The 12,777-nt window shown below is 44.9% G+C and overlaps 1 protein-coding gene across 1 annotated transcript; it reads right to left on the minus strand.

Annotated features, from left to right (window-relative positions):
• Nucleotides 1–519: 519 nt before the first annotated feature.
• On the minus strand, nt 520–6,024 carry ZNF792 (zinc finger protein 792). Its single transcript, XM_054588806.1, has 4 exons — nt 5,889–6,024; nt 3,470–3,596; nt 2,833–2,955; nt 520–2,144 (listed from the first exon to the last, which is right to left on the minus strand). Exons 1-4 carry the CDS (start codon nt 5,922–5,924, stop codon nt 520–522), a joined length of 1,911 nt encoding a protein of 636 aa, XP_054444781.1. The 5' UTR covers nt 5,925–6,024.
• Nucleotides 6,025–12,777: the final 6,753 nt, after the last annotated feature.

Below are 12,777 nucleotides of genomic sequence, written 5' to 3' on the forward strand. Positions count from 1 at the left end.
ATAAATTTGGGGACCCCTTTAATTTGGTAGACCTTAATTCTGTTTTCAACCCATTCCACACAGTGATCAGAACATCAGAAGAACACAGAACATTAAAGTGGCTCTATCAATAAAACCCTTATTATCACCCAAACCAGAGCAATGTAAAGTAGGTAGTTGTTGGGTTGGTTAATGTGGGGGCTGGATAAATTCATCATGAGCACCATATCAACAATGTCCTTGAAAAAAATAAACCTTCTCAGCAAGCAGCCAGCAGAACCCAGCTCAGGTCTTCATGGACAAAGATGGGTCAGGTTCCAGCTACACAAGTCAGAATGGGAGGGATTGAGGAATTCTTATGGCCACAGGCTACTCACAATTCTCTTAGAAAGAGAAGTCTGCCTTCACTGAGCACAGGGAGTAGTTGCCACACACCCTGAAAACCTGTCAGTGGGTAGAGGTGAGATGGCTCCTGCCAAAAACACTGGTAAAGTCCATGGTCAGAATGCACAACTTAGCTTCAGAAAGCTTCCAACATATCTAGCATTCATAGGGAATCTCCCTAGGGTGAATATTTGGATGAACAAGGTCCAACTTTTGGCTGATGGCTCCCTCATAAAGACCACTCTCAGAGCTTATCTCTAGTGTGCACTGTTGTGCCGAAGGAGGAAGCACATTCTCGGTACTCCTTTCTCTAGTGTGAATTTTCTCATGCCGAATGAGGGTAGGCCTTTGGCTAAAGGCTTTTTCACATTCACTGCACTTATATGGCCTATCTGGTTTGTGAACTTTCTGGTGTTGCCTCAGATTAGACCTTTGTCTGAAGGTTTTCCCACATTCAAGGCATTCATAAGGCCGCTCACCAGTGTGAAGTCTCCGATGATTACTGAGGCTGGAACTTTGGTTAAAGAATTTCCCACATTCTGGACACTGATAAGGCCGCTCACCAGTGTGAAGTCTCCGATGGCTATTGAGGCTGGAGCTTTGGCTGAATGATTTCCCACATTCAGGGCACTGATAAGGCCGCTCACCAGTGTGGACTCTCTGATGTTTCATGAGGTCAGAGCTTCGACTGAAGGCTTTCCCACACTCACTGCATCCGTAAGGCCGTTCACCAGTGTGAACTATTTGATGTTGAATGAGACTAGCAATGTGACTAAAGAATTTTCCACATTCATTGCATTTATAGGGTCGTTCTCCAGTGTGAACTCTCCAATGTTTAATTAGGCTGGAGTTACAATTGAAAGATTTCCCACATTCACTACACTCATGAGCACTTTTACCAGTATGAACCCTCTTATGATGAATGAGGTTGGAGCGTTGGCTAAAGAATTTCCCACATTCATTGCACTTGTAAGGTTTTTCTCCAGTGTGAACCCTCTTATGTTGAATGAGATTGGAGCTTCTGCTAAAGAATTTCCCACATTCACTACATACATGAGGACTTTCACCAGTGTGAACTCTCTGATGTTTAATGAGACTGGAGTGTTGGCTAAAGAATTTTCCACATTCACAGCACTCATAAGGCTTTCCTCTATTGTGATCCCTCTGGTGCTGAAAAAGGCCAGTGGTGTGGCTAAAGAATATCCCACATTTGCTGCACTCATAAGGTCTTTCGGCAGTGTGGGTTCTCTGGTGCTGAGCAAGTGTAGGTTTGTCACTGAATGCATTCCCAAACTCACTGTACCTGTTACAGCCTTGGACAGTGTGAAAACCATCCACACCTCTGGTTCCCTGGTGTGGCTCCTTCACACTGTGAGTGACCTGATGCTGGAGAAAGCCAGATCTGGCTACAAAGTCCTTCCCACCCTCCCTGAAAGTGAAAGGTTTCTCAGATGTCTCATCTCTCCAACTCTTCATAAGCAAGGCCCTACCTTCTTGCCTTCTGATAGACTTGTCTTTGTCCTGCTGCATCTTTTGCTGGTGAAGGTTTGCAATGAACTCAAACTTTCTCCCATTTGCCTCACACACATATGGTTTCTGCCTGGGATGTGTTTCCTGGTGTTCAGCCAGGTGCAAAATGTCTTTCAAGTGTAGGTCACACATGTCAGAGAGGTAGTCCTTCTTGATGGATGGAGCTGTCTTGGGATTCCTGTCCTGTGACACTCCTACAGAAACACTATGCTCAGAAGGTGATTTGTCACCCTCTGTTCCATGGCGGACATCTGAAAGTAGAGAAATGCTTGTAAAAATCAGGTTAACTTTGATAGGAGGAATGAGCCCTGTCACAAGTGCATATCTAACCCAGGAATGAATCCTTGGGATTGTTGGCAAGATGAGAGGCCTGAGGTCAAGGTAAAGAATGATCTGCTCTGCAGTATGTGCCTGGCAAGTTTACAAAACAGGGGAGGCCCTACTAAGACCAAAAACACAAGAATGGGGTATAGCATTGGGCAGAAAAGCATGGTCTTTTCTCTAAGTGACTTTTCCCAAAGTCACTTCTCTATAAAGACTTTTCAGCAAGACCCTGGATGCTGGGAACACATGGGCCCCTGTGCAGGAGGAGATGTCTAGACTCAGTAAAGACTGATTGCAACTGGGTAGCTAGTGTTTAAGGACTGTTAAAAGGAATGTGCATATCTCAAGGCATATTAAGTGCAGGCCCATATAGGAGAGGGCCACAGAGGGAGCTGTGTAAAGAGTGAGACATGGAGGCCAGAAGACTGGGGCACAACCAGGGGTTCCAAGTCAAAGTAGAAATCACAAGCAGGCAATGTGTCAAGAATGGAAAGGAAAGATAGAAAAGAGATATGGCCATTGAGTTTGGCACCAAACAATGATAAACATGAAAAAAGTTGCAGGTATGATTTGAAGGCAACAGTGACATCACACGCTTCCCCATCTCCCACTTACCAGAGCCAGGCCCATTATATGCCCCTCTTGCCATGGCTGAAGTCATGTCCAATCTGTCAGGCACCCAGGGCTCTGCCCCCATTTCCAGCTGGGCAACTACATGAGACCTGAAAGATGTAAGTCCTAAGGAAAGGACAGGGCAGGTAAGTGGCTAGCACCTGCCCAGGTGAACTACCCCACCAGAGACAACAGGAAAAAAAGCATTATAAAAAGAATACACAAGGGAGCTATGGCAGGAACATCCAACGGTCATAGCAAGTAGTAACCACATCAGTGTCTAGAGTTCCTGGTGGTCAGGTCTTAGCTAAAGGAAAGGAGCAGGACAGAACTGTCACAGATCTGGGCAGTCACCCAGGCAGAAAGTGGCTGAGTCAGACAGGATCCACTGGGCTGACCATAAGACTTCTCATTCCTGGCCCCTTCCCCACAAAGCTTCAGGGCAGCAGGAGTTGGAGCTGTTCAGGAATAGGATGGGACCCTATACACAGCCCACCCCTGGAACCCATAACATATACCAGGGACCTGGGGAAGGGAGCAGCACCCATGGTCCAGCCATGGGAAGGAAAACACTGCCTCTTGGGAAAAGGGGACAGGGAGAGACGAGCTCAAGACACTCAGGTGCAGATGGAGGCCTTACCCAGAGAAGCGATAAGTGCAAAGTTCTCCAGCATGACATCGCAGTACAGGAGTCTCTGAGCCTCATCAAGAAGTCCCCACTCCTCCTGGGAGAAGTAGATGGTCACATCCTCAAAGGTCACACAGTCCTGCCATAATGAGGACAGTTCATTCCATGATCAGCTTCTCTCCTCAGGACTCCCAGTCTGTCCCTCCTCTCCAGCTCCCCAACTCAGAGGAGATCGCATGCCCTGGTTTAGTTGGCATGTGCCCTTTTCTCAGGCCTCATATAACTGACAGGCAGATGGGCACAGAGCAGCTAAGCTCTGGGCCTAAAGTGCAGGGCCCAACCCCCCATTCTGTAGGCCCCCTCCCCTAGTGTCACCAATGTCATCCCTTCCAGAAACAAACAAACGCAGCCTCAGTCTTCTCCCTTTATCCCCAGTACCAGCTCACATTCACTCCTGAATGCATACCACTTTTTGGACTGCACCTTCCTCAAACTCTGTACCTCACCAGTGCATGAGGGTTCCCTCTCCCCACCCTGGCCCACATCACAGCCATCTCCATCAATTCCCAAAGGTCACTCTGCACAAAACATCCAGAGAGTTCTTGGCAAATACAACCAAGATCCCATCTTGCCCCAGTTCCTGGCTCCAATCTAGGCCACCCAGAACACACAGATATGTGATCCCATGTCCCTCTTTCTCTTTTCCACAGTCTGTGCCTTCATCAGTCACACTCATTTCAAAGCCAATCCACTGGTCCTCCTACTCCTACCTACCCTAGATCTAGTGGCTCTCCCAGTTGACCTCATTTCCCCCGAGTTAATTTCCAAGCCTGAATGAAAATTCCCAGGCCTAACCAAGGGTCACCACAGGGCCTGGTGAGAGGGCAGACGTGGCAATGAGCACTAGCCCAGGCCTCGCTGTAATATTACTTCTATTATAACTAAGCCTCAGCGCTTCTCATCTCTACACCCCCAGTGAAATCTGGCCACCTGTCAGACTCCCTTTCCTTACACAGCCCAGCCACCACCACCACCACTCTCCCTTATCTGTCTTTATGTTCTCAAGCCCCACCTTCCTCTGTCATTGCCACCAGGACCTGAAGTGTCACTCTCCTACATTAGACACACAGCTACACCCTTATCCATATACCAGGTGCCACATTTTGGATGTTTCTAACTGTGGAAGACCAACCAAATGAGAAAAGCAAAGGCTATTATTCTGAGCTTGCAAGGGAACTGGCCACTGCCACTCACGTTTTGGCAGACTTGAGGGCAGACAGAGGAGTGAGGAAACTTTAGATTGGACAAAAGGGCCAACGCGCCTCAGGTGGGCCCTGTTGGCATGGGGGAGCTGTGGGGAGGCTAACTAGAAGTAGGGCACCCTGTGTGATTGGTTAGGGTGTACATTTGACTTTCTCTGGTAGGACCTAAGCCAGAAGAGGGAAGAAAAATTATAGAAGCTGTCAGTTATTAATCAAGCTCTGGCCACTTGGAACCAGTTGTTATGGAGGTTACTGTTTAGCTTCCTGGATTGTCACTACAGAGACTGCAATCTGACTTCCTGCAAGTCTGACTTACAGCAGGCTGTCTTCCTGGGCTGTTTATTGTAGATAAAGAGGTTGGTTTCCTGAGCAGGTTGCTGCAGGTTGTGAGTCAAAGTTCTATTTTTATATATTGTCTGGCCATTGTCCCTTTGTGCATTCAGCCTCTCTTACTTTAACTACACCTCCCCAGAATACCGCCACTGTGTGTCTAGCTACCCACTTTTCACCTCGACTCAGAACATCATAACTCAACATGTCTATAACCTAACATCTGTTTTTCTACTGAAAATTTCTTCCACAACCAACTACCCCATCTCAGTTGATAGCTAATCCATCCTTCCAGCTACTAATACCAAAGCCCATGAAGTCCTCATCCCTTCTCATTCTCACGGTCCACATCAAAACATTTTGTCAACCTGACTTAAGAGACAGACCCAAAATCCAATCACGTCTACCTCACCGCGCAATTTCCCACTCTGCATTCATAGGTATAAGAGCAGAATCAGCTCACCTTCCTCCTCTGCTCTGAGCCTTCTGTGGCTCCCAGCACCCTCAGAAGAGAAGCCCAGCTCCTCAGCCCGCCATCCCAGAGCTGACCTGAGCCCACCTGCTCTCTCAATCTCACCGCCAAGCATTTCCAAGGTCCGTGAGCCTCGGAAACCCTTTCCTACCTCCTCCCACTACGTTTCGGAAATGGAACCCGCTCTACATAATCCTTGGCCTGGATTCTGGACCCTGGGCTGGTAGTGACTCGCGTCCGCGGCCCTAGACTCAAAAGTAGAGCAGTGGAAAAGGACCACAGGCCAGGCCCGCTTTTGCTAGCCGGACGCCGGACTCCTGCGGCTGGGAGGGATCTGAGCGTGAGGGCCTGACACGCGTCCACTCACCTGCGCCGGGTCCCTCAGCCCGGTCGCCGCCGCCATAAAGGCGGGTGACCGAGGCGGGTGTGGCGGGCTCAGCCCACCGCCTGCCTTGCCTTGCTCTGGGCGAGGTGTGACCTGGGCTGCGGGTCGCGCTCTTAACCTCAGTCTCCCGGGCATATACGGCTGCCGGGGCCCGCAGCGCCCCCTCTAGGGCCGCGGAGAGCGTCCGGCCCCGCTGAACCCTGGCGGAGGCCGAGTCCGGGAGATCCCGGCTCGTTGGAAGACGCGGAGGAGGGTCTGGGGAAAGACCCAGACCTTCCAGTCAGTTGGAAAAGCCGCCTGGGAAGCGCCAACGGCCAGGGGCGTACCGACCCGCTGGGAAAGGGACTTGCTGGACTGAAACGCAGGAAGTTCCGGCCCCCTCCTCCCAGGCCTTGAGAAACGCCACTCTCCTAGGTTGCCATTGGCCCAGGGCCAGCCGGCGACGCCTCCAGGACTGTGTTTTCCGTTTTGCGTCCGGCCCGGCGGGTGGGGTGCGGCGCGGCGCGGGGGAGGCGGCAAGCGGCCTGCGGGAAGGAGACGGGACCTTGCAGCTTCTCCGGGACACTGGCTGAGCTACACCGGGAGCTTTTCCTCTTGGGGCCAAGCCCCGGCGACCCTTGAGGTCTATAAAAGACAAACTTCATCGTGTTGGAAAGGAGTTTTTTGACAGTTTCTTAAAGGTGTGATTCATCTCTATTTTCCCAGAAGCCTGAGGTCTCCATGTGGTGTGGAGTCTCCGCCTAATTCCTAAAAGTTTACTAACTTTCTGTGTAATTCCTGAAAAGCAGGTCCATTTTCACCCCGAAAGTGCCAGGTAGGCGGAAGTGAGGCATTATTTCCTTCAGTAGGGCTTTCACCACCTCAGAAGATTTTCTCAGTTCTAGTAGGATAGGCTTCTACCCATCCTGAAAAGTTATCAACAGAGGCTGTGAATATTTTCATCCTTAGACCCTAGGCATCTGGGTAACGTCTATTCGCCAGTCCTCAAGTGGGCACTGTCCTTGGTATTGTATCCCTTCTTTCTTCTGATGGCGATCTGTCTTGGGGTTCATATTTGGGAGCACAACACATCTAGCTGTTACTTTCTGTACAATGAGGTACCACCTCACACCGGTCAGAATGGCCATCATAAACAGATCCACAAACAACAGGTGCTGGCCAGGCTGTGGAGAAAAGGGAACCCTAGTACACTGTTGGTGGGAATGCACACTGGTGCAGCCACTGTGGAAAACAGTGTGGAATTTCCTCAAAAAGCTGAAAATGGAACTGCCTTTTGATCCAGTGATTCCCCTGCTGGGACTCTACCCTAAGAATCCCAAAACACCAATTCAAAAGAACCTATGCACCCCAATGTTCATAGCAGCACATTTTACAATAGCCAAGTGTTGGAAGCAACCTAAATGCCCATCAGTAGATGATTGGATCAAAAAATTATGGTACATTGACACAATGGAATACGACGCAGCAGAAAAAAAAAAGAACTACTAAACTTCGCGACAGCATGGATGGAACTGGAGAGCATTATGCTAAGCGAAATCAGCCAGGGAGCAAAAGACAAATACCATATGATCTCACCTAGAAGTGGAACCTAACCAACAATACAAAGATGCAAGGAAAATAAGACCAGCAACACTGAAAGGAAAAGAAACCAACAGAGACAAGAGGGAAGGAGGAAGGGGTGGGCTGGGGAAAAGGAAGGGAAGGGGCAAGTCAAGGAACATATAGCAAGGACTCATGGACAAAACCAAAGTGGGGAAGGATAGAGGGAGGGAGAGAGGGGAGGGGAACAGGGGAAAGTGGTGGGGGGAAGGCAGAGACAAATATATTTGAAAAAAATAATTTATTTAAAAAAAGAAAAAAGAAATTCCAGGACCTGTGAGCTATAGTTTAATAGAGGTGGTTCATGAATCCCTTCCACAGTGCATGACCTCATGCAAATGTTTCATGACTGGCTCTACTAAATGTTCAGGAAGCAGTATAACTGCTTTCTTATTCTTTCTCCATTTGCTGTCAGGGCTACCTTCATCAAAACCCCAGCTCTCAGCTTTCTCTAAGTCTGCAGTCAAATATTCAGGGTCGAGTTGTGACAAGTCTAGAACAGGTACCAAAGGAGTTATAAACATTCCTCTAGCAGCCTCTTTTGCTGCTCAGTTGGCCACATTATTTCTTCTAGCCACTTTAGTGTCCTCTGTCTGATGCCCAGGGTAGTGCATAACTGCCACCTGTGAAGGTAGGTGGACTACTACTAATAATTTCAAAATTTCTGCTGCTTGCTAATCTCCTTTTTATTGGAGGTTAACAGTCCCCTTTCCTTCCATATGGAACCACGTACATGCAAAATTAGGGAAGCATACCTCAAATCATTATACACATTCACTTTCTTTTTGTGTGACAATTCCAGTGCCCTTGTCAATGCAATCAGTTCAGCTTTCTGAGCAGAGGTTCCCAGTAGTAAGGCCTTCACCTTTACCATTTCTTCAAAAGTCACAAGGCATACCCAGCCTTTCTGTTTCCTTTGTCCATGCAACTGCTTCGATCTGCATATTGTATCCAGTCTGTCTCTTCTAGAGAATGGTCCTGTAAATCAGTTCTGCTAGAATAAACATCAATTATTTCACCACAGGCATGCATTAGTGTGACCTACTCAGGCTCCAGGAGAACAGAGGCAGGATTTCAATTACTTACAGTTTTGAGGGAGATGTTGGGATTGTTGAGAAGAATTGCTTTGCATGTGCCGATTCTTCCAGCAGTGATCTACAAATTTCCTTTTTGTTCCAGCAGGCTCAGCACTTGGTGGGGTGCATAAATAGTGCTGGGTCATCACAGGGAAAACTTTTCAGCTTCCTGTAAAAGCTAAGCAGGCTAGCCACCCCTGGACAGTGCGACCTGGTTTTTTTTTGACAAGTATGCAATGGGTTGTGGGATGTCACTAAGCATTTTGGTAAGGACTCCTAGGGCAACGCACTGCCTTTCATGAACATATAAACTCAGAAGGGTCTTCAGAGGGCTTCTGTTGTACCACCTGTGCCATATACAGACTGTTCTGCTTAAGGACCCCTTTCTTCAGTCCTTCAAGAATGTACTTCTTATGCTCTAAGAGAGAAAGGCCATTTTCATTAGGGTCCCACTTGGGTTCAGTTAAAGGTGTTACCTTAATAGGGTTGGGAGCTCCCTCTGGATTTTCTTGGCGCAATCTCCAAGCCTCTTCCTTTGCCTTATCTAATACTAACCTCTGCTCATCCACCATAAGTAAAATATTCAGTCAGGTTTGTTTGTCTGCCCAGTTGGGATGGTGGGTGGCAAAAAATAACTAAGAAATAACATAATTCAGTTATTTTAGTAGAATCATCCCTACAAGAAAGATTTGAGTTTTTCCAGTTTAACAGATCCACTGTAGAAAATGGAGTATGTGCCTAATAAATCCAGTGGGCTGACCCTCTGGCCTTACTCCCACTGGAAGTTTTTGCAGGGTATATTGCCCTATCCCAGTAGTGGGGTTTTTTTCCCCACTGAATTTGGTTTGCTACAGGTTCAGGATAGAAAGACAAGTTGAGGCTCACCTCCTTCACCTTCCTCAGCTGGGTAAGAAGAGGATCCCCCACGGCTGGAGGGGCCATGGAAACCCTGACCATGCTCACAGCAGCCATGACATCCTAATCTTTCTGGTCCCTTTCTTCTGAGCTTCTGCTATCTTTCACAGGTAAATTCCCTTTTCTCTAGGCCATCAATCTATTTCCTTTTAATCCTGCTTATGCATCTTTATTATATAAAGTCATAAAAGCCTAAACATAAGATATTCCATCCCATTTCCCCAATCTTTGACAAAACAACTCTAATTGCAGTGTAGTATAGTAATTTAGAGACCCATTCAGTGGCCAGTGCTCTCCTGAGTCCAGATTATACATAACCCAAGCGGTATTGCAATAAAAGCCCATTTTCTTTTTAGTCATAAGATCATAAGCATAGGTCAACCAACCAGTCAGAATTCACCAAAAATGGCTGTTCCCTGGAACAGAGGCTCCTCCACCTATTCTACCAGACAGAACTCTGTAATATCACATGAACCAGAAGGCACCTTAATTCCTCACAGCCGTTCTAAATCATAACCCAGGACTGTAATCCTGAACCAAAAAGTGCAGCAATTCAATCAAAAGTTAAGGCAATGGGGAATGCCGAGAATCAGAGAAGGAGAGTCCCCAAGTGAAATCATTTGACAGCTCCTAGGGAGTCTTCAAATCCACACCCGAGGGCCCCCAATCCAGGCAGCCAACAGGGTTTCCCACCAAATGCCCAGACTTACTGAAGAGTCCCAAATGTATCCCACCAGAGTTGCCAGAAAGTGAAACCAGAAAAGTCGGCATTTGTGCTGCCTGTCACTACGAGAACCAATAAGTCGAAACAAGAACTGAATCTTTATTGGCACTTTATTCAGTTGCTGGCTCTCTGAGAAGACAGCAGATTATGTACTCCATTTTAACATCTCATCTCAAGCCAACCTTTTTATAAGAAGAAAATGGTAGCTAAAGGGTTTAGAAAAGGTTAATCAGAGTTGTTCCAGCAGTGATTTTCCTTAGTATTTATTTATTAGTGATTACTAACTCTTTATCTGTGTCACAGACATTCCCTCCCTTGAACACAGTGGCTCAGATATCATCTCCATCTGCTCGCAAACACCCTGTAGCACAAAGGTTGAATTGATTGTCAACCTCCTGGAGTCACATAGGTCGTGTATTCCAGCTCTTGAAACAACAGCTTTCCACCTGCATTAATCATGTAAGCCTATCAACTAAAACTCTTAACTCTATAATTATTAACTCTTGAGTTCCCCTATCATTTTTACATATTGTTGGGTTAATTTGATAATGTTTTGTTGAAGACTTTTGTATCTATGTTCATGGCAAGTATAGGTCTGTAGTTTTCTTGTAATAACTGATTAGTTTTGATGTTAAAGTAATGCTAGCCTCATAAAAGAGTTAGTAGGCATTTTTGTCTGCCTCTATGTTCTGGAAGAAATTTTACGGAGTTGGTAATATTCCTTAAGTATTTGGTATAGTTCACCAGTAAACCCATCTGGATTTTTTTCTTATGTTTTAAAATAGTATTAATTATTCATTCAGTTTCTTTAAAAGATTTACCATATTTTGCATGTATAATGAGCACTTTTTGCCCAAATTTTTTAGGGAAAAATAAAGATGCAATAATGGGTAGTACTAATTCTGTATCTATGTAATTGTTTTTAGTTCTTTTATTTACACCTTTGAGTTAAAAGTGTAACCCTAGAAAGCAATAACAATATGCATATATTCAAAAATAAATGTTAAAATTTCTTTATAATACAAAAAAACAAGTATCTAAATGTAAGTAAAGAAATAATTGAATTAAAAAATTAAAATGAAAGATTTTTTTTTCCCCTGAAAGTTTTGGCCAAAAATGTGGGTATGCATTATACATGGCAAAATACAGTTGACCTAATCTGGTTATCTAATCTACATGGTCCTTTGTGTTTTTAAAGATTATGTCTTTATGGAATTGGTCCATTTATCTAGGTTATAAAATTTGTTAACACATAGTTGTTCATAATATTCCTTTATTATCCTTTAATGTCCATAGGATTAGTAGTAAATGATCTGTCTTTCATTTCCAATATTAATAATTTGTGTCTTCCTTCTTTTTTAATTTGTTAGTATGATGAACTGAATAGTGTCCCTCTGCCTCCAAAATTCACATGCTGTATCTCTAACCCCAAAAGCAATTGTATTTGGAAATGGGGCCTTTAGGGAGGTAACTAAGGTTAAATGAGAGCATAAGCGTGGGGCCCTGACAAGATAGGATCTGTGACCTTATTAGAAGAAGACACCAGAGATAACTCTACACAGGCAGGCAGAGGAAAGACCATGTGAGGATACAGTAAGAAAGCAGCCATTTAAAAGCTGGCAAGAAAGGCCTCAACAGAAACAAACTCTGACAGCACCTTGATTTTGGACTTAGAGTCTCCAGAACTGTGAGAAAATTAATTTCTATTGTTTAGATCACCCAGTCTGTGTTATTTTGTTATGGCAACCATAGCAAACTAATATAGTTTGCCTGGCTAGAATTTTATCAATTTTATGAAACTTTTCAAAGAACCAGCTTTTTGTTTTGTTGATTTTGTCTATTTCTGTTTTCAGTTTCATTGATTTATGCTCTAATTTTTATTATTTTCTTATGTTAACTTTGGGTTTAATTTGTTCTTTTTTCCTAGTTCCCTAAGACTATATTATTGATTTTTATTTTTTTTCTAGTAAATGTATTCAATGCTGTAAATTTTCCGTCAAACACTGCTTTCACTGTATCTGATAAGTTTTGATGAGTAGTATTTTTATTTTCATTTAGTTCAAATATTTTTTAGTTTCTCTTGAGACTTTCTTTTTATACACAATTTTTATTCAATAATAATACCTCAATAAAATGGGGGGTTAGGGAAGGCGAGAAGTCACCTGTTAATTTAATAAGTATTTATTAAATTTGAATACGCCAGACATCAATACAAGATAGTGGTAAATAAGAAATAGTCTTTAGCTTCGTAGGGCTTATAGCCTACTGGAAAATACTTCTCATTTAATAAAAAAAAAATCAAGCCCCAGCTTCCCACATGATGGACAGGGATTCTTGGCTTTATACTGAAAAGGAAGAAGCTAGAACACACAAAAGTGAGTGGTAGAAAGACATAGCAATGTGCACAAAATACTCTCCATGAGCATAGAGTAATATTGTCTGCACACTTGTGTTACCTGGTCCCCAGGCTGGTTGTTGGGATGGATGTGGAAGGCTCTCACCTCCTTCTTCAATTCTTTGATCAATAAACACTCTTACCACAATGACTTTCTGGACA

Source organism: Pteronotus mesoamericanus, unplaced genomic scaffold (assembly GCF_021234165.1).
Source record: "Pteronotus mesoamericanus isolate MK-2021 breed Mesoamerican mustached bat unplaced genomic scaffold, CSHL_Meso_final scaffold_165, whole genome shotgun sequence".
NCBI classification, from domain to species: Eukaryota; Metazoa; Chordata; class Mammalia; order Chiroptera; family Mormoopidae; genus Pteronotus; species Pteronotus mesoamericanus.